Source organism: Gymnodraco acuticeps, unplaced genomic scaffold, assembly GCF_902827175.1.
Source record: "Gymnodraco acuticeps unplaced genomic scaffold, fGymAcu1.1, whole genome shotgun sequence".
NCBI classification, from domain to species: Eukaryota; Metazoa; Chordata; class Actinopteri; order Perciformes; family Bathydraconidae; genus Gymnodraco; species Gymnodraco acuticeps.
Genome location: NW_022989985.1, coordinates 3,526,290 through 3,551,798, shown reverse-complemented (window position 1 = coordinate 3,551,798; position 25,509 = coordinate 3,526,290). Strand labels below are relative to the sequence as shown.

The 25,509-nt window shown below is 41.8% G+C and overlaps 1 protein-coding gene across 7 annotated transcripts in view; it reads right to left on the bottom strand.

Moving 5' to 3' along the window:
- Positions 1-25,509, bottom strand: part of ncor2 (nuclear receptor corepressor 2) — a 113,504-nt gene that overhangs the window by 66,363 nt on the left and 21,632 nt on the right. For all 7 annotated transcript variants that reach the window (XM_034212554.1, XM_034212550.1, XM_034212553.1 and 4 more), the window contains exons 2-4: positions 16,633-16,828; positions 15,707-15,822; positions 5,376-5,553 (exon numbers count right to left, since the gene is read on the bottom strand). In XM_034212554.1, the coding sequence (XP_034068445.1) occupies positions 5,376-5,553; positions 15,707-15,822; positions 16,633-16,737 (399 nt within the window). In that variant the 5' untranslated portion in view covers positions 16,738-16,828. The remainder of the gene's footprint in view (positions 1-5,375; positions 5,554-15,706; positions 15,823-16,632; positions 16,829-25,509) is intronic.

The window sequence follows — 25,509 nt, the reverse complement described above, 5'->3', positions numbered from 1 at the left end:
CACACACTTCCCCCCAGACCAGTAATACAAACGAAAATGTGTCTTCGGGTCAATGTGACTGATTTCGAGAGAGCAAGTCACATTTGGTTTAGGCACGAAACAAACTACCAGTAGAAATACATTGCTTTCAAAATCGCTCTGTGTCGAATCAATAGATTATATTTCGTGACTATAACACGAAATGCCGTGAGTGCTTCATCCTCTGAACACCACACGATGGCGACTGTAACGCACATAACATAGGTACGCTCCTCTGAAATGATAGTCCCCTGCAATTATTATTATCCGTCAATCGAGTTCGCTATTCAGCTCGCTAACGTTAGCTTAAACAAACATAACATGCAACGTTAGCCTAATCTAAAATGCTCTTCTACGGCGTACCTTTCATGTGGCTCGTCAGCGCAGACTCTCGCATCGTTATTTTTGCAAACTTTGCAGGAGGCTACTCGTGGGCTTGACCCTCGTCTTAGCCATAGCTTGTATTTGTCTTCTGCTAGCCAACGCTCGTTGAAACTGCAACCTCCTGGCACACAGTCATCTATCACTCATCAGAATGCTCAGGTCAGAGTAACACAAACACTTGCAGGTCGCGCGCATAGCGCGGGAAGGCCGCAGCGGAGCTGTTTTATGTAGAAGCGAAGCAATTATTTGTCTTTTAATCTAAAAAGCGAACTATTCAGTCAGACAGCAATTTATTGTAAAAGTAAAGCATTTACATTTTCAAGCACTTTATCTCAATTTCAAGCACCATTCCCAAAATTCAAGCACTTTCCCAACCTTGAAAACACCACGTCAAATTTCAAGCATTTTCAAGGATTTCAAGCACATTTCAATCATTAGTTGCCACAGTTTTCTATTGGCAAGGACATCAGTGTTGTTTTTTATTTACTGTTGCCATTTTGTTCTACTGCAAACTCAAGGACAGTTTAGTGCGTGCTAATGTTTAGAGGGTGTGTTTAACCATGAGGGATTTGATGGTACGTAGTAGTCTGCATTAAGGCTGTTTAGTTTTCCCTCTGGTCTTGTGCCCTACACTGTCCTCTGCACTTGTCAACAGTACAGCAGCACATCAACAGCTACTACACCTGTGACATAGTGTGAAAAGGTCACAGGCCAATCGCTAAGCCCTTGGCCAGGCACAGCTTACATCTTTTAATGCCCTCGGCGACACTGGTCACATTTAGAACATTGCTCCGAATGATGTCTCGGGCTGTGCATGCATCAGGGTTTTTTTAAATTACCCCTGGGTGTTTGTAGCATGTCTGTGTAAATGTGTTCTGTTTCATAAGCACTAAGTCACGTAGTCTTAAGTGGAGGCATTCCAGGCCACACTTAAATAAAGCCGTAGACATCCTATTTTAATGCTAAGAGGTGCATCTAAGTTCACAATGGTCTCTCTCTTCGGGCATCAGTCCCACTCTTATGCAGTACACAACAGCTGGTGCACAAAACCGCTCAAACTGAGGTGACTGAGGTAAGATTAGCTAAGGTTTAATGTTGAATCTAGTCATAAAATGCAATTCATATTAAACTGGGAAGAAAAACTGAAATAAAGAGTGAAAGGTGTGTCAGTGGGGATCTATGGTGTAAACAAGATTACTTACTTGAGATTAATCAGTGTAAGTAGTATTGACGGCCTTGATAAAAAATATAAATATTTGTTCTTTTTTTTTTTTTTAATGTAGCTATTTGAGCCAATGACTGATTGTCAATTATATATGTCAAGTTGACAGACATGGATTACTGCTGTGCATTGGGTTTTGTCCTTCTTTTTTTTGCAACAAGAAGAGTCTTTGAGTGTTGTTTGGTGGCATATGACATGTCACTGCTGTCCTATGCTTTGCTTAACATAAGACTCAAAGAAAAACACTACTTGAGATTTTTGTTCAAGCCAAAGCGAGTTGGTTGATGGCATGTTTCATCTACTGCCAATAAAGGTCATTGATTCAGATACAGAGCTGATTATATTAAGACTGAAAATTAGGGATGCACCGAATATTCGGCCACCGAAAATTATCGGCCGAAAATGGTTAAAAAAGGCCTTTTCGGCTTTCGGCCGAAAGGGTTTTAGCACCGAAAAAATATCACCGAATGCCAGAACAGGCTTACGTTGGTAACCTAACGTGTTGTTGTGATGACGTAATAAAGACGCGGCGACCATGCTCGCGGCTGGCTCACAGGGGGGGGGGGGGGGACATTGACCTTTGTCATCGAGATTGCCCTGAGCCTTTAACAAATCGTATTAAATAATCTGATGACAGACTGTAAACAGAATAGCTGAAATTTTAACAAACTAAATAACTCAGTTACCTCTAATCATTAACCCATGTTTGTATCATGTAGTTAACTCCGTGTGTTGCTGCTAGCATACATAACACCTGACGTGGAAACGTTACTCGTGGATGGGGCTACAGAGCTGCTAGAAAGACGGTCGAACCCGGTACATTCCTCCGTCTGCATGCGGTGCACTTTTGCTAAATGTTTAGACAAATTGCTCGTGCTTACATGCTAAACTCTTATTGCACTTATGGTAACAAGTATTCTCCACATCGAGACGGGTAAAGTTTAACCACACCTCGGAGCGCGTTCTCTCCGCCATCTCCGCAGTGTGCTCCGCTGCATGTAGCAGCTGCGTGTGTGTAAACTGCCCCGCCCCCTCGCACACAGACGGGGGAGAGAGATCTCGTCTGATCGAAAATACATCATAGACGCATTTGTTGTCTTTGCATATTAGAAACGAGTTGGTGACACTAAGACTGCGATATCATGTTTTTTAGCAATAATACATGACATATATAAATGTACTGTATGCATTCAAAAGTGCTGAATAAATGTTTTATGGACCCATAATAGTGATTATTATTTAAGTTAAGTTTTGCCATAATCATGTCTATTTCCATAATCAGGTAGCTGAACAACATTGGTAAAAAATGTATACATTATATATATATATATATTTCTATTAATCATTTTCGGCCTTTCGGCATTCGGTTTTCGGCCAACTGTTTCCTATTTTCGGTATCGGTTTCGGCCAAGAATTTCCCATTCGGTGCACCCCTACTGAAAATGACAGCCGTCACAGAGTAATCTCTGGCTGTCAATGTGAGCAGCGACTTTAGTCTCAAGTGTAGTTCCATAGATTTCCATTTTACCACTGAATAAAACAATTGTCTTTGGAATATTTATTTGTCATGTGTTTTTGTTTCACTGGTTCATGCTTTTTCTGAACCATAACATAAAATGTGTACGTGTAAAAAGAATCAAAACTTGCCAACGTCAATACACCCTGTCGACCCATCAGAAAAATAATATTCAGCCCCCTGCAGTAAGACTTATATATGCTTACACTAGTCTGATATTTTCACTGTAAGACTCAAGTTAAAGTATGTGTCCAGGTCGTTGTTCAGTTATACAATCCTGCCGCAGAGCGTCCCTCCTGCCGGGCTGCTGACAGCGCTTTCAGCAAAACACTCAGTCACGCTGGACAGCAGTAGAGGAGGTTGTACATAAGTCTGGTTCAAAAGTAGTTTATCCGGCTTCATTGACAGTCAGCACTGCTCTCCGCTTTCCCTTACCCATCTCCACTTTCATCACAGTTAGTTTTGTGGTTTGTTTGTTTGTTTAGAGACAAGGCTCGGTTTGTAAAGTTTAAAGTGCTACTCTTCTCCTGCTCTGTGAACAATGACGCAGCAAATGAAAAAGTGCAGTTAATCGATTGCGAGTTGACTCAGGGTCATCTCAGCCAATGACTCGATTGATCAACTGATAGAGGGGAGTCCTTTACACCAATGCCGATAAGCTAATACTGACTATATGTCAGCCCTGCCTTTTTATTGGGCTGGGCTTTGATCTTGAGGGAGGGCCAGATATCTTACATAGGGACATTCAGACACAGGGTGTATTACTAAGTCTACTTTGCTCACTCATTGAGCAATTTATTGTACCTTAAGGAAACTGTCACGTGCATGGACAATGTTTACGAGCACCTGTGAAAACAAGTATTGAATTCTAACCCTGTATAACCAAAATATCTGGATAACTGTACAATGGTGTACTCGAACAAAATGCCGTTCTTCCCTGATTCACCTTCCAAGTGAGTCATGATACAAGCATCAGCTTTGTTTTAAACAACTGGCAACACTCCCTCTTTTATTGTTGGTCTTTGTCTCTTACTCCTCCCTTTCCCTTTTCACCTCTTTCTGTGCCTCTCTACACTCGCTCTTTGCCTTATATTCAGCTGGATCTTTCCTTCCATCCCCACTATCATTTGGTAGATTTGTTCCGTGCGGTGATTGCCTCTGACATGACTTATGTAATGGGTTTACGGCTCTCTCTGCTCTGAGGGGAATTACTGGCATTCCTGCTAGCTTAAGGGTCAATGTTTTTTTTCCCTGTACTCTCTGTTGTTGGTGTATCTATTTACCATTCCTTGGCTGTCTGCCTCCCCTGGCAGTTGGAAGCACTCTGTGTAATGTCAGGAACGCCTCCTCACCAGCAGCTCTACACTGCAAGCAAGCCTTTTTGATGTGCAGTTTCACACAGTTTCATCCTCGGTCGTTTGAAATCTAGGTCAGCTCAATTACTTATTAATTGCAGTTTCACAACTCCCTTATTCTCCTCACTGCGGCTCACATCGCTGCAATGCAGAACCTGATTCTAGGACTTCTGCTGGGTTATATCCAATAAAAGCCAGTGTGGCCTTTCAGGAGAATAGGAGGACTGATCAGAGAACAAAATATATTTTTATAATTAAGTTTTAATATTTTTGAGATAAAAAAGGGGTAACCATGTATAAGTCATATACATTTTTAATCTTTCAAAATCTTCTTGTAGATGTCCAACTTCTAAAAGCACCAACAATGGTGTCCTATAATATTGGTACATACTGACAAAAGTATTTCTTTCTATTCCATTTTGTTCTACTAATAGTAGGCAAACATGACATGGAAATCCATTAAGAGACTTAGGAGGCTAATTTGGCTGGACGGATTGATGCAATTCCTGGCTAAAGAGAAACTGTTGATAAGATTTGGGGCTCATTCATAACATGTATAGGAGTAGGATTTGCCTAATGCCTTACAGTGCTTATTTTTTTCTCTTTAGACTTTAGGGTGATTATTAAGATCCGATGTTGTTCCTCGTCAGCAGGTACGATCATTTGTAAATGCCTTTATGTTTAAATACAATAAATATGTCTGTAAAACAAAAAGTATCAATTCAAATGCTGATACACCCAGTCTTCTATTATCACATATTAACCATACATACAATTTCCACGTCCAGCCAAGTACTTCATGGTTTTCAGAGTCACCATCGAGCTCTGATATACTGCGAACTGTCAATATTATACAGTGTATGTTATAGTGCCTACTGACCTTTGACATATCCTCAGCCCCTCCCATGGGTAATTGTGGGCGATGGGATGAAGGCCTCATCAGAGACTCCGGTCCCATCTCCAAGCGAGGTCGTTTGATCTCTGCATACTCCACCTCTGATTGGTTGGTAGGCTCTGGCAGGTAAATGTGCTCATAGCGAATATGCTGCTCTTGCCCTCTGCAAAATACAAATGTAGGAGATCAGAGAAAAGCATTTAAAGCAACTGAAAGACTAAGATGAACAGTAAGCTAGAGGCAGCCATTATTGAAAGAAAAAGTGATTCGTCTCAAATGTAACTGCTAATAAAAGAAACACACAAGTTAGAATTTAAGAAGTGTATTTTCTTTGATTGATGTTTCAAATGAGGTTTTTAGCCACACTAGCATTTTGCTATCTGAATTGCAAAAAGACATTTGTGAAAAATGAACCCTTATGAGTATTAGGGATAGGAACGATTAATCGAATATTCGAAATTATTCAGGTATTCCAATATGAGAATATGAGTTATGAATATTTTTATTGTAATTTTTTTACAATGCAGCAACTTTTTTGGGAGGGGTGCCTAAGTTGATTACATATTATCAAATGGAATAATTCAATGTATACGACAGTGCCATAGCTAAATGTGTTCGGTCTAAAGGTGTGTTTTGCTCCGCTCACCGGTCCCTCAACAGGATAGCATTTATCCGAATATTCGAATATACATTTGCTTTCAAATTCCCATCCCTAATGAGTATGAGGCCATTTTAACCATTAGTGTTTCACCTGCATCATTGCACCTCGGGAGACATTGACTGACCAAATTCCCATTAGTCTTGGATGTATTATGAAGTTAATTCCAACATGACAATAAGTCCAATAGTGTTTTAGTCAATTTAAACTGATGAAGTCCCAAAGAGGAACAAACAGAAGGACTGTATGTGAAGTACCGGGGACAGGAGACACCCCCTTGATGAGAAACTGTAAGAAGTGAACAGGGGAATCCCCCCGGTGTGGAGTCATGACGACTGGATCTGAATTATGTTTTTGTATTTGGTGGTTTGTGTTCCAGCTGTCGATCAGCTGTCGATCAGCTGTCGATCAGCTGTCGATCAGCTGTCGATCAGCTGTGCGCAGCGTCTCCACTGCAGCCTGTGCGTCTGTGTGAGCCTGTGTTTATGTGATTGACTGATTTACTCAAATAAAAAGGTTGATGAATTATCATCTAATGATTTGTATGATGTTTTATTTATGTTAAAGGTCACTTTGAATGATTTTAACTAATGATAATGTAGAAAAACTAACATTTTAAATTCGGGACGGTCCACATTAATTTCGGGATGGCTTAGATTGTATTTCGGGACGGTTCCGGGAGGATGGTGAAAAGAGTTAGTCGAGAGCCCTGAAGTAATCACTGAAAACCATTTTATTCAGCAAAAGCAGGAACATGTAATTGTCCACTCAGTACAGGAAAGTGGAGAGAAAGGGAAGCTAGGAAATGGTGACTCACTGTAACAATAACATCTAATGGTTTTACACATTTAGCAGCATATGGTGGAGTATGGGGTTTAGCAGGAATTGCTTAGCAGTATAAACATGGTCATACATGCACACAAAGCCAAAGAAAAGTGCTTTGTTGAGACAGTAGGAGCTATGGCACTCTATACTGTACCCCAAAACTAGAAGTGATCTGGATGGCTAGGAATGCTAACAATTACATTACCAGCCGCAGGAGGAGGGGAACGCACCATACTGTAACGTGATCTACTCATGATGTGCTGCATGTGTGGGGCTAGTATAAACCACATTCTGCATGTGTTCGTCATTGGAGGGCGGTGGATAGCATCACGCTAAAGTGCACCAGTAAAAATGGATCCGTGGTGTGCAATCAAATGACAGCTTCTGAATGTTAACTGCACTTAGATTTAGAAGATTTTATTAGCCCACTTGTAAATGGCGCTCTGTTCTTTCTTAGGAAACAGTTTTTCAAGTCTGCCCTGGAGGCAGATGCCAGAAAGTCAGTGACTTTGCTGCCAGTGTCAAAATGGAAGTGGCTTCTGAAAAGAAGAGGGAAAATACAAGCATAATTGCTGGTCCAGGCCCACAATGGCCTAGTGTGTGGTTTATTTATGTGCCAAAGAGCATGGAGCCTGTCTCTGCTGAGTTGGGTGCTGGTGGTGGTTTGGTGAAACGATCGCCAACATCCACTAAGAGATTTATATAAAAGAGATTTGTCATGCTGTTGTTATGTAATATGATGGGCTAAATCTGCATGTTAAAGGTGTCATGGGGTGCTGAGGAAACAAACTCATTGATCAGAGTGATTGGCTTAATAGTACCTCAGAAAATTAGGGTGCCAAAATGAATACCCAGATGGCGTGTGACTACTCCTCCTCCCCCCCCCCCCCCAGACACATTTTTCTCACTCATTCAGTCACACACTTCCTCATCTCCATAGAGGGCTGGCACTTACATAATCACATCATCAAGCTGTAGCCCCCCCTGCACTCATCTTCCCCTCCCTCCCTCCCCCTCTTTCTTTCTCCCTCTCCCTCTTGCGAGCGTGCAGAATAATCTGATCCCTGGGGAGGATTTGTCTGGAGGATGAGAGAAAGAGATGTGTGTAGAGGTGGTGGTGGTGTGTGAGTGTAAGTGTGTAAGTGTGTGGGGAGGTGGGGGACAAGGACAGGGGAAACACAACACAACAGCTCCATTACTTTCTTAGTAGTTTGGAACAGAGATCATGTGTGCTGATAGCAGCCTGTTATTGTGAAAGCACTATGGCGTTTGAGCGGCTTCCAATGTCTTGGCTGTTCCCCGGAGGAATAGCCCCACAGCTGTGCACGGCGCAGGGATGGTTAGCAGAGAGAGGAGCCAGCTTTACTGCACCACAGCTGGGATGAATGAAACTGAGAAAGCGCAGGAAAGAGGAGGGACTATGTGTGCCAAAAACGTAAGCTCTCAACTTTTCTCTTCATGTAACTGAACAAAAACTCTTATTACTCACACAGCAGGGGACGGGGATATTCTCAAATGCTTAATGATGGATACAAATAAAGGTTACTTTCTTTCTAGAAAGGTGCATATGTTGGAAAAGTAATCAATTCCTAGATAGATAATCTAATTTTGAGTAATTCAACATTGATTTATTTTCATTTTTGTCAGAATTCAAAAGGCTTTTCTTTAGAAAATACCATTGCAAACCATTGTTGATCATTATTGGCAACAAAATGTCCAGCTATGTCAGTAAACTCGACAAGGATTAATACAATCAACAACACGACAAATACATGAAGTAAAGGGGAAACCTATTTGTGCATATTATTATTATTTTTGTTTAAAAACACACATACTAAGGTCTGAATACTATTTTTGATACCCATTTACTACATTCAAGTGCACAGATACATAACATAATAACAGCTATTGAACAAACTCCTTTAGCATTTTTGCACCAGTTTTGTTTGCACTGTTCTCTCGGTTCCAGGCAGACATTAAGTGGTTTCTCTGTGTTGTTATTCTTGCCATAAAATGTATTCACTCCCTTTCTCAAGTAGCCTCAGACAGATGGGAAGAGGCGGAGTGACTGAGATATTGCCTGAAGTAAAGAGGAGGATGAAACAAACAACTAGCACAGCGGCTCACCAATGATTATACTGTTGAGGCTTTCCGTCCTGTAATTAGGGCACATTTGAACATTAACTCAATAGTACATTATCACCTCGTCTTCACTCCAGCACAATTCAAGAGGAGAAGATTGCTACATAGATCTATCATACTAAGAAAGTAATAAAAATGCAGCTTCTAAGGGCCATGTTGGTGCTTAGGTTCTCTGTGGAACACAATGGAAACAAGCCTGGGCTTGCTACAAATGGAGACTTGGTTTGCAGAATTACTGAGATGTATTGAAGGACAAGCACACATCTGAGAAGAGGATAGATTGAAGTATTGCAAAGGTAAGAATAACTTGATTCAGACTCTGAATGAAAACATAGAATAAATGCCTCCGACTGCCCTCTAAGGTAAAGCTGAAAGCCTGATATACTCCACTGAAAGACTTCCTGTCCACAGAGCCTGCCAGCAAGACCAGCAGTTTATTTCTCATCTTCTGAAAAATAGCCTCACTTCTCCACTATCTAGTGTTGCACGGTGTACCTCGGCTTGTTGACAAAAAAGACGACAGAAGCGAAAAACTAAAAAGTTGTTTATAGATGATGCTTAATTGTATTTAATACAAATTCTAGTCTTTTATTTAATTTATAGTTCTCATTGTTTAAAAGTTAGTGTTATGGTTATGGTGTGAAATAAAGCACAATAATTACATTTAAGACTGTTTCCGAAAAACAATCGGAATCGCAATTCTTGACTTGGTATCGAAACCAAAATGTTGGTATCGTGACAACACTACCACTATCTCACAACTCTCTTTTTTCACCATACCTGTGTTTGCATCACTGTAACCAATGAGCACCTGCATGTGTATGAGAATGGCCCTGACACCATTTCAGCCCAGATTTACAAACTCCTGGCAGGACAAGCTCGAGCTCAATTCTCGCACTGAATTTTAAAAAAGCGAGTGAGGGACTGCAATATAAGAGGGAAAGAAAGAGAAACTTTAAAACTGTTCAATTGTTATGATGTGTAAAGACTGATATTGTTCTATAATCAGCTGAAACTGTTAAGTCATGATGTGAAACGGTTAGCAAAGAAAAATAGAAACTCAAGCTGCTGCTACACTTTATTTTATTTATCTAAAATTAAGCCCTTTTAAGATGCACATATTTTCAAAAGCTATTTTATTTATCTTCTCTTTTATTTTTAAATGCAGCTCGAGAGGAACATTACACATATCCACAGTATTTACTGTATATCTGTATAGTTCAATGTTAATTGACAATACATAGTTGTTTTTTTAATTGTACTTTCTTTACTTGATTGGCAGTCAGTTGTTGATTATATGCAGACGTTGATGAAGCTACATCTACTTCAATATATATATATATATCACACTGATGCATAAAGCAACTTAGACATTTGGATGTTCCGGACCTTTGCATGGGGACATTTTCTCTAACTGGACCTCGTTGAATTTTAGTTGAATACCCCTGCCCTATATGATCATTTCCTGTGAAGCCATAGCCCCACCTCTGCTGCTGACTGCTGTAGCATGGTCAGCAGCTACTGCTAGTGCTACAGATGTTAGTGCCAAATCTACAGCTCCTCTACCACAACCATCAGCTACAAGTGGACATGGAGAATTACATGAACTACATGTTGCTAAATCTACCGCGGGGCATTAACAGAATGGCAACCATGCTCGGGGGTCTTCTTCGCTGCTTTTTGTGTATTTTGTGGCAGAAGTACAGCGCCACTTACAGGCCTGCCATATGTACTACAGCGTCTCCAGCGCTTACGAGCGGTCTCGTGCGGAAGTACAGCGCCACTTACAGGCCCGGCATATGTACTAAAGCGTTTCCAGTAGTGTTAATTTCGTTGACTAAAACTATGACGAAATATGTTCGTCAACGACCATTTTTTTCCATGTCGAAAACGAGACGATGACGAGACGGCACCGACGGCAGTAAACAATAACTGCAACAAAATCATCATGCAATATCGTTGACGAAAAGTGACGAGACGAAAATGTAGTTTACTAAATAAAAACTATGCCAAAATCTCTCTTTACTTTCGTTGACGAAAAATGAGGAGACAAAATATTATCAAGGATAACGTTACATCTCTGATAGTCAGTTTTTCTCCAAGCAGTTCCATTTCCGGTGCTGCGGCAGAGCAGCAGCTATATGTGTGTCTGTGGTGCGCGCGGCGGTAGATTTGAATTACACCGGGCAGCGGCACAATATGAACTGTCAAGAAGACTCGGGTCTAACTCATGGTCTAACTAACCTTATTCAACATAAAATAAAATGGCAACAACAAGGCTTGGGAGCAGTGGTCGCACTCGCGTTAACCGAATATCCCCCGTCAGCGCGAGTGATTGATAAATTGTGCAATCGACGGATAATAATGGATTATGACGGAAATGTTACGATCCTGTCCGTCAAAATGACTGACAACGGAAAAAAAGCGAATGCATTGTTTTATCAGAAGGGAAGCAATGTGGCCAAAACACAGCTGGTACAAACACCACAAACCTGAGCAGATACTCTCTGCAAAGCTTCTTAATCATTCAACCTGTGTTTTTCATCAAATAAGGACAAGATATAATCTTATTGTGAAATACGTTTGACTAAAATGACAAAATATTGGTTTTGGCTAGACTAGTTTGACTGAAATGTTCTATATAATCTGATGACTAAAAAAGACTCAACAGTTTTCATTGACAAAAATAATTAGTTTGCTTTGACTAAAATAAGACTAAAATGCTCAGACTTTTAGTCGACTAAATCTTGACTAAAATGTTTGCTGTTTTTGTCGACTAAAATAAGACTAAAATGCTCAGACTTTTAGTCGACTAAAACTTGACTAAACAGGATGAAGGTGACTAAATATGACTAAAACTAAAAAGGAAAATGTAACACAGGACTAAGACTAAAACTAAATTAAAGAATAGCTGACGAAATTAACACTAGTTTCCAGTGGTCTCGTGTGAACGGACACGTTAAATGAGCCGAATGCATGTGAACGGAAGACTTTTTTGATAATGAATTCGGTCTGTTTGCGTTTGCACAGCGTGTGTAAATGGGGTCTGAGAGTGACTGCCAAAGCACCAGGGATTGACCGAAGGGTGTCAGGAAATCAGGAGCTGGTGTGTCACAGGGTGGTGTTTATTTCTCTATCAAACCATTACCCAGTTAGGCTAAGCTAACCGTTAAACAGGAAAATCAAATCAAATCAAGTTTTATTTATATAGCACATTTATAAACGATTTTTGGTCGAGCCAAAGTGCTGTACATAAAATATAAATAGCCTACAGTAGAGACACTTTACAGCAAATACAACAGCACAGATTGTTCAGAATATCAGTATGAGAAAAACGACACCCTCTATCCTTAGACCCTCACATCGTACAAGGAAAAACTTCCAGAGAAAACTCACAGTTTAAGGGGGAAAAAATGGGAGAAACCTCAGGGAGAGCAACAGAGGAGGGATCCCTCTCCCAGGACGGACAGACGTGCAATAGATGCCGTGTGTAAATCGAAGAGATAATACATTTTACAACATATAGACCGAATGTTAGGAAATGCATGTGTCTGTAATAAGAAGATGAATCCACGAGGATGTCAGCTACAAACCTGCGGAAGCCATCAGGGAAGCAGCATGACGAGACCCAAGGCAGGAAAAACACACATCTCTGGCATATACATGTTGAAAACCCTAATCCCATCTGATTGATACTTAAAGACGCCAACACAGTGTGTGACCGAGTCATTCTACCATCTGCTGTCTGCTGTTACTACTCTGAGGCTAGGGGAACACAAATTATTTTACATGATAAGAACGACAGCCTCACATTTCACAAAAAACATACTGTTAATTTCACTTATACCTATAGTACCTATATGTTTTCTAGGGAAAATCAACCCTTTAAAATGGAATGTTGTACTACTAGCCTGTTTCAACACATGCAAGAAAACCGACCAATCAACTGAAGAGAAAAACATTCTTGTGACTTATCCTCTGTGCATCATGCAAAATTAATGGCATACACATCAATTATTCACAAGTACTCATCCTCAGAAAAGCATGAGTACATAAATGATAAACAACTTTGGTAGGTACAAGACCTAAGTCTCCAGAGGGAAAGTCCTATACATACAATGCTTTGCCTGACTAACTGTTGGTCTATTGAAGATGGCAAAACTCTGCAAGCTCCATTGCCCCGCACAGCTGTTTAACACAACATTGCATAGGAACAGCTTGTGGATGCCAATTACATTACATGTTACTTGTTAGACGCTTTTATCCAAAGCGACTTACATACTCAATACTGTGGGCAATCCCCACAGGAGCAATTTGGGGTGAAGTGTCTTGCCCAGGGACACAACGACATGCTGACTGCAGTGGGGTTTGAACCTGTGCTCCCCTGATCCGAACACCAACGCACTAGTCCACTGCGCCACAGCCTACCCGGAATACACAAGGATTACACTGGGGGAGGGTTAACAGACAGAGGCTTTAGTAGAATAATACTGCATAAAAATGCAGCCTACATGACGCTTCCTTTGAGCGGGCTTTGTCCTTCAATCATCATGACTACACAAGGACAACCACAGTGAAGGGAGAACATTGCCATTTGTATGTGAATGGTGTGTAGAACTAACGTTGACTGACAGATAACACCACAATATACATACAAATTATGAAACATATATGTCATGTAATATATATAAGGCTGGAATGTATTTTTATTGTTTTTTTTCTTTCAGTTTTCCATGTTTTTTCAAAAGATATATATATATATATATATTAAACAGTACTACAATAACACCAATTGCTATTTTCTAGGCTGATCTTAATTGTACCTGCTGATTTCGACGTTGGTTCTTTCTAAGTATTATAACAGCATATTAGGGCTGCACGGTATTGAAAAAAACTGACATCGCGATTTTTTTTCCCCCCCTGCGGTATATATTGCGTTTTTTTTAACCTGTTAAACCCCAAAGTCCCGGCGGGTACTTTACTTTTTTTTCACGACAGTGTCTCAGGGGATCGTAATATTTAAGAACCTATTAATGTGTTATACCAGATTAACGGAAATAATCTCAGCTAATTGACGATACAAACCATTTTTACCAAAACAAAACACAAGTCTCATAAGAAGCATCTAAATGACCCCTGAGCGAAAAATGCTAACGCACTTTGGCACAGAACTCAAGCTAAAAGTACCCTGATTACTTATCGTAGCTGCACTTACAAGATATCCGATTAAAGCTGAGGTTCCACAGATTATTTAGGTATATACTATCATCACTGAGTGATCTGAACTCGGACAGGGGAAGCAAACACAGACATCACAACACGTACCTTTACGTAACTTCTAGGGGAGATGTCTCACCATAGCTGTCAATCTGATCAAAAGACGTGTTCAATGGCATTAAAACGAGAAAGAAAAAACGCGGCTGAATCGGTTAATCCATAGGTTTTTAAGGTCTCTGTATAAAAAAATGATTTAATTTATAATCCATAATTCCATTTTCTCCGGTATTGTCCTACTGTGCCTTGCTCATTTTTTACCAGTGTTTTGATGGTCTGTAAACTAGCGGGGCGGGGCCTGCTGTGATCTGATCAAGAATGATTGTGATGGTGGTTTGCTGTGCATGCAGGGGAAGTTCTACACACACCAACACGTGAACAAATAAGGAGTGAGAGTGACGCGTAGCCACAACCGAAAGCTGCATACACTCTGGTGGCTACCATTAGCAGCTAACTTTTGTGCTCCGATTTTTACATAAAAATGGAATTATGGATTATAAACAATTGCTTCAAAGCCACAGATACATTATCAACCTATGGATCAACCGATTCAGCCGCGTTTTTTCTTTCTTGTTTTAATGCCATTGAACACGTCTTTTGATCAGATTGACAGCAACGGTGAGACGATCTCCCGTAAAAGCTCCGTAAAAGGTACGTGTTGTGATGTCTGTGTTTGCTTCCCCTGTTGCGAGATCGGATCGCTGAGATACTATACTTAAATAATCTGTGGAGTCTCAGCTTTAATCGGATATATTGTATGTGCAGTTTCGATAAGTAATAAGGGTATCTTTATTTTGAATTCTGTGCTAAAGTGCGTTAGCATAAAAAAAATGAATAAAACCGCACGTCCCTGCAGTGTGAATACCGCGCATGCGCATACCGCGGTTATCGCCATGACACGGTATATCGTTCAGCCCTACAGCATATACACACATTATTGACATTTTCTTTAACCAAATATTAAATATCTTGTCCATACATATTAGAGAAAAATTATAGAAAACTCCATACCATGTAGGTAGGCCTGAAATAGAGTCAACGATTTATAATTATCTAACACTATTATTATTTTTATATAACGCTATTCATGAATCAGTATCAATTTCCAAGAATGTGAAGGTGTTTGTTTTGTATAATACTAGCTCCCACACTGAGCAGCGTCCTGCTGGCTGCTCACTACTGACAGCGCACGGAACGAGAGGACAGGGAGAGACCGCTACAATTACTCTGTTCAGCATGCATGGGAATGAATTACAATAGAATAAATAAAGTGTTTGTCTATGTAACTTGTTCCAAACGCACACAATACATTGTAATTAAAAGGCACAAGGAATCAAAACGATCTACAGACTTAAAAAATGGCAATTAGATGTTTGTTAGTGAGGATAGATCTTATATATGAGCCTGGTGCACTGACCTCTCATTCCCGGGCTGAAACTCCGAGAGTAAGGAGGGCCGGCGGCGATGGGGCTGGGACAGGTGGGAGCTGTAGTCCCTGGCATGATGAGAGTGGTAGTCAACTAGTCCCACTTCCTGCAAGACAAACAACAACAAGTTGTCAGCATGGACCATCCTTCTGAATGATGCAAAGAGCAAAGTGAATAAAAAACATTTTAATTTCATGTAATTTGACCCCATTCCCTGCCTTTTTTTCCTGTAATATCCAACTATTTTCTCTCCAGCGCTCATTAATCGCTCTCCTTCCATTTGTTTCTCACACAAGTGGGGTAACCCATTCCGCTACTGTAAGCTTTCCCCTCTGCCAGTCAGGAATTGTGGGATACAGCCCGTCAACCCTCATCTCACCCTGAATGTGTTGACAAGAGGGAGTGCTAGGATTAACTACAGGTGGACATCCCGGGGGGTAGGCCTTGGCTTCTCCCGCCAAAGAAGAACAAAAAAGTTATTGCAAACACTGGAGGTCACGGAGTGAACTTGTACATCAGACAGCCGCCTGCCTGTTCTTTGAAGCACAGACAGCTTTGCCCCCAATACATAGAAGAACATAATCTTGATAATTAGGACATTTCTATGGAAATAATGGGGAAAGCCTTAATGTGTCTCCATGATGTCAACATGAACTGTCAACTTGTACATCTAATGAGGGAACAGCTATGTGTGCATAACATTGCAACCTGGGAAAGTTTTTGTAGGAAAAACACCAGTGGGGGCCCCTGGGGTCAGGCCTCTTTCCAGTGGTTCAGAGTAATGCCCTGTTTACTAAATATTCAAGCAGGCAGAACCAGAATGACTATGTCAAATCTCTCAAAGGGTTTCGGGGAAAAAGAAAGTTGATGCAGTTCATGTGGAGCCCTTAAACGCATTGTGTACCGGACCGCTTACCGTGTGTGCCCGTTGCAGCTGTAGTGGTAGACTGGCAGGGTTTGGGAGGTGCCGTGTGTCCACAGTCCTCCGGCCCGGCGGCCCAGACTGGGGATGAGAGGACATGCTGGCACAGCCGCTTCCTCTACAGGCAGGAAGTGGGTATGGCTACAGAGCGGATGCTGTGCATTATTAGCTGTTTCTCTTAGCCATCAACCTGTGGAGAAAGAGAAAGAAAAAAAATTGCCATGAGACTTTATTTGTACTTGAGCAACCCTGGTGGCATGATTTTGGCCACATTCCTAAATGAAAAAAACAATGCATAAAACATTGTGCAATATGTGTGACGGTTGCTCGGGAACAATTTGATGTTTTCTGGCTCGCACCTCTGAAGTAGCTAGAGGTGAAAGTGTGTGTCTGTCTGCTCCGGATATCAGAATGTCATCACCTCCCTGACACAGATGCTCCCCCCTTCCATTGCTCCTAGTAAAGTAGTGAGAGTCCCTGCACCTGCTAGACTGAACCCCCCCTTCACTGCTTACTGAATAGCTCACTGTCCTCACACACTGAGGACTCACAGACAGACACGTCAAGCAGCCAGCCCGTAAACCAAGAATACTGACTTTAATGGGGCTTGACATGAAACATAAATAACTCAATGCCAGACAGATATGTAGTCCATGAATGTCAGGCACTAGATTTTAACTCCAGGTGACATTATGCAAACTATATCGACCTCATTTACAAGGGTGCAACATATTGACCAAGAATGAAAACAAGTCAAAACTGGCACAAACCTGATGTAACACACTGAATGTTTACTTTCTCTGTAAAAGCTAAGGGAATATATGTTTATGGTTTACATAGGGAAATAAGAAAGGAAGTAAAGTAAGAGTGAAAATAATGAGGCAATTATCGGCCGACCCCTAATATCAATTATTGACCAAAATAATCGTGATTATGATGTTTGCCATAATCGCACAGCCCTACCATGCAGATTACATCACACACACGACAAAGGGAAATCTATGACAATAGCTTATTATTATTATATCATATTTAAGGTTTTTACATTCAACAAAAATTAAATGTTGACACAATGATGAGCTCTGGTCAACTTTTTATAGCACCATTCTCAGACACTTAAAAAGCATGTGCTAGTAGTAGTAGTAGTAGTAGTAGTAGTAGTAGTAGTAGTAGTAGTAGTAGTAGTAGTAGAGACATATGTCCCTGTGACTCCTGCCAACAAAGAAATTAGGACTCCTGCCATTTCTAGGAGCCTCTGACTGATGACGCCTCTCTCATAGATCACATTTCAGCGCTGTACAAGCCACACAACAGGCACTTTGGCAGAAATATGGGCTTACAACATGGCAATGACTGAAATCTTTACAAACAGTGCTTAAGGTGTACTGCTAAGAACCATTTTGGTTTGTAGATATTAGGGATGCACGATAATTATCGGCCCGATAATTATGAATTATGACGTCATCCCGATAAACCCGATACCAGTATTAATAGCCCCGATAATATACAATATATTTTTTGGGTAAAAAAAAAGAAAAAATACTGCGGTGTGGGTGGATTGGGATGAGGGGCGCTTGTTCTTCACTCGGCTCCTCCCGTTTTGCCAGTACTGTGGTATTAGTGGTTTAGGAAGAGGGGAGTTCTTCACAAATCCAGCGCTCCCTAACTCATGCCTGGCTGTGACGTAAATGGTGTGCGGCCGTGAAGCCAGGACAGTAAACAAACATGTCGTCGGTGGTATGGGCGTTGGAGCTATGTGCAACTCGAGGCATACGCTCGAACCGAAGCTGCCTGGAAGCTGCCTGGAAGCTGCCTGGAAGCTGCAATCATGTTCCGCACTATCCGTGCTGAGTGTGCTGACTTTTCGTACAATGTCCCACTGTCTTGCTTCCTGCATAAAGTCAAGTGCTCGGCGCAGTTGTGGCGAAATGTCTCTCCTCTGTTTTCATTTAAACAGCTCCTTATATCCGTTAGCGCAGCTAGCTAGCACCAGATGCTAACAACAACAATGCACGTAAGGTCTCTCGCTCGCTCGGGCCACACATACACACACCCTCCCGGTCCTCCAGATGGCCAGTCGGTGCCTGCCGGTGAGCGTGGAAGTGTGGTCTGCCACAAGCGGGCGGCAGGAGCGTATGGGCTCAGAACAGTCTCATAATACACAGAAGGATTCAAACTTGTATTTCCGGATCCATACTTGTGTTTTTCAATGAACACACAAATGTATTCCGTTTCATATACATGTAAATAAAATCCAAATACAGAAAAAAGTTTTACATATGTATTTTTGATCCTCACTTATTAGTTTCCCGTTTAAATCCCCTGAACCTGCAAACACAAACAGCTTTCTGTGCACGGATCGCTTTGCATTCGTGTGTGGGTTTTATGAGACTCCCCTGACGGTCAGCCGATTCGTACTTGTAATTTTTTCTATCTATAGCCAATCAGATGTCTCCTTCATTCTAAGCCAATCACATGAGCGCGCCCCCACGAGGGTAAGATTACTTCATACACGCATTTTGCGCAGTCCGGTCAGCTCACTAAACAGAGGGCGGCGCATCAGGTGATCATGCAGAGCAGCGTGTCTCCATCAGACTCAGCAGCTGATCTGATCTCTCTCTTGCGTCCGGTTATACTTCACTCGCGTTTATGTCCATATCGATCAGATCCAGCTCTCCTGATCGGCCTTTATAGAGAGCACCGATCAAACTATTAAGAGTGAATATCGGCCGATAATGACCGGCGGGGCTCCCCCCCGAGGTCACTGTCTAGCACTGGCTTCGTAGTGCACTGATCGATTAGGCTAAGCTAACCTGTGGCTGCTCCCTCCACACTCACAACAACTTCATACAGACATAAATAAAGCAGCTGTATTTGCAATCGCCATACAGGAAACACACATTTAAAACGGTTTTGCCTGCCGTTTTTGTGTACACAAGCATTCATCAATGGTTTGGAAAGTGGCGCTGTACCTTAATAATATAAAGGCTTGTATTTGCGTGCATTTCCTGTTCGGAAAGTGGCGCTGTACTGAGAGTGGAGGGTGTCTCCTGAGATTAGCGCCTGCAGGCAGGCTCCATGGAGCTGTCAGCTCCGGACTGCGCAAAATGCGTACATGAAGCGCTACGTCATGAACGCAAGAAATCTACCCTCGTGGGGGCGCGCTCATGTGATTGGCTTAGAATTGAGGAGACATCTGATTGGCTATAGATAGAAATAATTACAAGTACGAATCGGCTGACCGTCAGGGGAGTCTCAAAAAACCCACACACGAATGCACAGCGATCCGTGCACAGAAAGCTGTTTGTGTTTGCAGGTTCAGAGGTTTTAAACGGAAAACAAATATGTGAGGATCAAAAATACACATGTAAAACTTTTTTCTGTATTTGGATTTTATTTACATTTATATGAAACGGAATACATTTGTGTGTGCATTGAAAAACACAAGTGTGGATCCGGAAATACAAGTGTGAATCCTTTTGCGGATCATGAAATACAAGTGTGAATCCTTCTGTGTGTATGTGTGTATTATGAGACTGTTCTGAGCCCATAGGAGCGGGGCTGTCAGCATCAGCTTGTAGATGGTATTTTAAACTCGATGCGCTCTGAAACTACGGGGCGGCCAAGGAAAAAAAATACACATGCGTTAATCGCGTTAAAATAATTAGTGGCGTAAACATTTGTTTATTATCGGTTATCGGTATCGGTCTTGAGAAGCAGGAAGTTATCGGTATCGGTTTCAAAAAACCAATATCGTGCATCCCTAGTAGATATGATTGAGATTTGAAACAAAATGTAATTTCCCACTTCTATCAGTTTGTTTTGTATAAAGAATAATAACAGTAACAAAGCCAATATTACTTGCTGTCACAACCACATGAACATATTTGGAGACACAGTGGGTTATTGTGGGAAATTACAATTTATGTAACAATTGGTTGAACTTAAATACATTGGTAACCGACAAACTGTAACACTAGCTCACTAGTGCTAACCCCAGGTCAGCTAATACCAGGCCCCTGAAAGTCCCATCCTAGATGTAGAGTAATCACTTCTGCAACAAGTAGTAAACAAGCATTACTGGATCTATGAACACCACAAGGTTCAGGCCTACATTGTTGGTATAATAGAACCTATGGTAGAGTGCCAGCGTGCCAGTCTCTGTTGTCTGACTCTTCATACTGTACAAAGAGAGGCCTTATCTATCCTTGCTTCCTGCCCCACTGTCACAAATACAAAGTGTCACTTGATTTCAGTTACGCAGAAGGCTCTTTTACAAGAGGCTGAACAAGGCTCTGGCATTAAGGAACAGAGGCGCTCTGTAAACATCCTCAGAGAGGACAGGAGATAGAAAACACTGCTAAAGTTCTCATATTGGCTAAATCATTTTCATCTGTGTAGGGTAGTTGAAAACTGTGGCTTCAAATATGTTCAAAGAACTGGTGTATACTTGTCTTTATGAGAGACAGACCTAGATAAACCGACCACACAAAGGGAAGTGCTAACGTGATTGAGTAGACTAGTGAAGTTCTAGAATCTAGATGAACAAAACTAGGGATGCTCTGATCGCCAATTTTGGGGCCATCGCCGGAATCAGTATCGGCTAGGGAAGTAAAGATATACTTAATATCGCGGTAAATAAACGTCCCAATACCGTCGTGAGACTGACAAAATCTACCGCGATTTTTTATTTTTATTAAATTTTTATTTTATTTTTTAAATCAACTTTTTTTTGTTTTAAACCTTTATTTAACCAGGTGGTCCCATTGAGATTATCGATCTCTTTTTCAAGAGAGACCTGTCCAACATGGCAGCAAGTAGGTTACAACATGAACATAAAACAACAGAATACAAAAGGACATCGTATTTGCAGGGCTACATTTACACACCTATGCCCCTTTCACACCAACGCGTTTTCAGCTCCGGCTCGGAGCTGGAGCCTGAAAAGTACCGTTTTTTCCTGTTCACACCGCAGAGGTGCCGCCTCTTAGCTCCGGAATCCGGTTCACTTCCAGCTCCAACAAATTGTCGGCCTAGAGGCAAGAGCTTCGGAGCTAAGAGGCGGCGTCGCTTACGTCTCTCTTACGTAGAGGCGAGGGAAGGGGCAGATTTGTCGTTGAAGTAGATGCTGAAGACCACAAAGAAGTCTTGCATTTCGCATGTGATGTTTGTAAAGTTCCAAGTAAAGTCGTCCCTTGTAAAGTCGTCCGATGCCTTCCATTTAGTTTCGTAAGAGGATAACCAAAGCGAACAGCGCTTTAATACAATCGGCCATTGTTGTTGTTGTCGATGTGAGGGATATCCGTGCGGTTTGGATTTTATGAAGCAGGCACGTAAACGGTGATGTCAAGACGCAGCAGCGGCAGCTCTGGTTGGTGTGAACAGAGCGGGAGCAGAAAATGGAAACCGGAGCTGAACCAGAAAAGCTCCCGCTCGGAGCTAGAAAGGGAAAAGCGCTGGTGTGAAAGCCGCACTAGAGACATTGACAAGTACCAACAGTATATTTATATCTCGCCCTGTCAATAAGCCTCACCTTCTTGGCAAAAACTGTATTGTTTTTGAAGTGGTGGAGAGACAATGCACAGTTTTACCCACTGCTGTCACCCATGGCCAAAGCATATCTCTCCGTCCCACTGAGGTGGCGTTAGACTTTTTCGCTGTCCGTCATTTTGACAGACAGGATCGTAAAATGTCCGTCATAATCCCTTATTACCCGTCGGGTCTGAACAGTTCACAAGAGAGCACGCTCGTGAACTGTCAACGGGGGGGGGGGGGCGGTGTTATGCCGTGTGTGCATGCACCTCGCGGGAGCGCACACAGCGTAAAGCAAAACCTCCCAGACATGTGTTGATCTGTACGGCAAAGTACGGTTTGGAAACTATATCATTTCCTTTTGGAGGGCATGCATAACACGGCATAACACCAGAGCCTCGCTGCGGGGAAACGTTGGCGCTGTTCCGAGTTTGTTCTAATCTGTCAAAATGACAGACTGCTTTCAGATTTTTCCGTCATTGATAAATAAAATATTCGGTTAACGCGACCATTGCTGTCCCAGCAACATCAGTACCAAGCGAGAGAGTTTTTTCCAGAGCAGGGGATATTGTAAATGCCCAAACATCCCAGCTTATAAATACCTGGAAATGTGGACATTCTCATATTCCTAAAAACATGTCTGGTGATGCTGAGTGAGTGACTAGTGAGTTTGAGTTGAGTTACTTGAAAAACTAAAGTGAAATTTGGTTTATTTTATTGCAGGGTCTGATTATTAAATGTCCTTGTTTATTTGTGAGATGCAGTGGCACAAAGAAAATGCCTACTTTTTTGGTAGTAGGCCTACTACAAAAACATTGGTTTTCTTGTTCCAGTCTGTTACTATCACTTTGTTTTCGACACTTTAAAATACTGCTATCCTACTAAAATGCTGTACAAATCAGATTTATTATGTAATAAAGAAACATTTTCTGAGTACATTTTTTTTTATTGAACAAAAAAAATAGAATTGTATTCGTTATTGTTCAATATCGCAATAAATACCGTACCGTGGACTTGTTATCGCGATATTATCGTACCGTGAGTTTTTGGTATCGTTACATCCCTAGTATCGGCCGATATCGATCGCCGATCGAGTGGGTGGGGGCTATGAGGATCTTCCATTTAAAGTGATGTTTAAAACTCAGTTAATGGGGCTCATTCACTGGCGCTTCCACAAACAACAACCATCATAATTATTACATTCAAATGAATTACATTATTCAAGTTTACATTAACTTTGGATAATAACACGGGAGAAATGAGCGGAAGCGCTCTCTTTTCCTCTCTCCCTCTCCCGTCATAATTTTACGTCATGCGATCGGCTCTCGCGATCGGCATTTTTAGAGAGCACCGATCGATCGGCAGAGAGTGAGTATCGGCCGATATCGATCGGCGGCCGATCGATCGGAGCATCCCTAAACAAAATTCATGATATTGACCGTCTTGCAGTCATTTGAAAAATATTAATAATTTGAGAGAAGATCGAGTGTTTTTATCGCTTGAAATAACGAAAAGGAAAAAGGACAAGGACATCCCTCTGTTGGAGGGGCAACGGAGTCTGGTGGGATTATTTTTCGGAGTATTGAAGATCGTTTCCCTGACATCGGCGGTGCCTGCTACAGGACAACACGGAACTTGCGCGATTTGGACACGATGAGCCGTGCTAGTTGAGCATGCACGTGAGCTGAGAGCACCAGAGCCTCGCAGCGGCGAAACTGAGGCTCCGTGGTAAACTGTGGTAACATGAAGAGCCGTTTGGGAGCCGCCCCCCACCGCTCTCGGAGTGGGCGCCATCTCGGCCCTGGTCTGGCGGAAACATTGATATTGACATAGCATGCATATATGCACAACAGGGCAGACAAAAAGGCCAGGGAGACAAAGAGAGGGAGAAATAAGCCATCCTCATTGGAAGCCTCTGTTTGATGACTGTCCAGTCCAGAGAGACTCCCCTGAGAACAAGTCAGAATGCAGTCACAAGATCTGCAGACAACATAAAAAACCTGAATCAAGATGAGAGGGCTAACACAATGAGAGAGCTTTGACATAAACTCTGAGGCGAATGGGGCCTTTCCAAGCGAGAGGCTAAACACATGCACTGGCACTGCTACAGACACCCACAGGCAAGTCCATGGCTCACTGCCAACACTGCGAATGAACCCAGTCACCTGCCTCTTTCTCAATCTAGCATGCTTTCCTTTTCCCCTCTTTTTTTTTGCACAGTGGAGTGGGCCTCAGCCTTTAGCAGTGCAAGCCAATATTTCATCCTCTTACCCCCCGCCCTTCCTCTCCATTTTAGGAATGGCTGTGGAAATACTAGCACACAGACGGCTTCAAGCCTGCCAAAGAGAGCAGAGCGCTGACTTCAAACAACAGATTCATTCTACTGACCTCGACAATTTTAGTCTACGGACATAAACAGTTAATCAAATCTCTTGTCTGACTCGGTAGCTTGATAGTTGAGCTCTAAAAATAAAGTACAAAGGATTGAACAACTCATAACATATTATAGATAAGAGCCTTGATAGCATGGCTTGGATCCAGATAGAACAAGGGTGTGATCAGCCCATTATCGCAACAACAATAATGTACTTTTATTGACATGCCAGTAATATATTATGCCAGTATTTCTAGATGAAAAATAGCATCCTTGCGCATTAAGCTGTCAGTAAGGTACCAATACTGTGACAGCCAAAATAGATGATGGCTGCAGTCCAATATATGGATCTGTTGTGAAAAGGCAGATGAGTGCACTGTAATGGGCACAAGGCTGAGTCTGGGAACAACATCAGATATCTATAAAGCAGTGCCCTAGAGAGCTCGGGGGGGGGGGGGGGGGGGGGGGGGGGACTCTCAGACTAGGAATGTGGCACCCTGTCAGGTCTCATAAGGATTTATCTCCCTGGAGCCTCATTACAAAAGGCCCTGGACAAGGAGGCTCTCGGTTGCTTACCCTTTTCCCTCACTCGCCCTCAACATCAATACAGGGCTGCTCACAACCACTGTAAATGTAATGTAAATGTACACAAAACACTTTCTGAAGGATTTTCATATAATTTACTTGAGGCATGGGTGGTCAAGTTCCCATGTAAAGTCCCACCTAAGATCCTTTAATTCTACCAAGGACTAAGTCCTTCATTCAGAATACCTACAATACTATGTGTACAACACATATCCTGTACCTTCAATGAAAACATACATGTACATCTTCAGTTGATTCACCTTGGTAGTCCGCCAAAATCTGTTTCTGAATAAAATGGGACTTACAATGATCAGATTAAAATATTCTGCTTTATTGTCATATGAGATAAAACATTAAAAGTCTACGTATATACAGAAAAT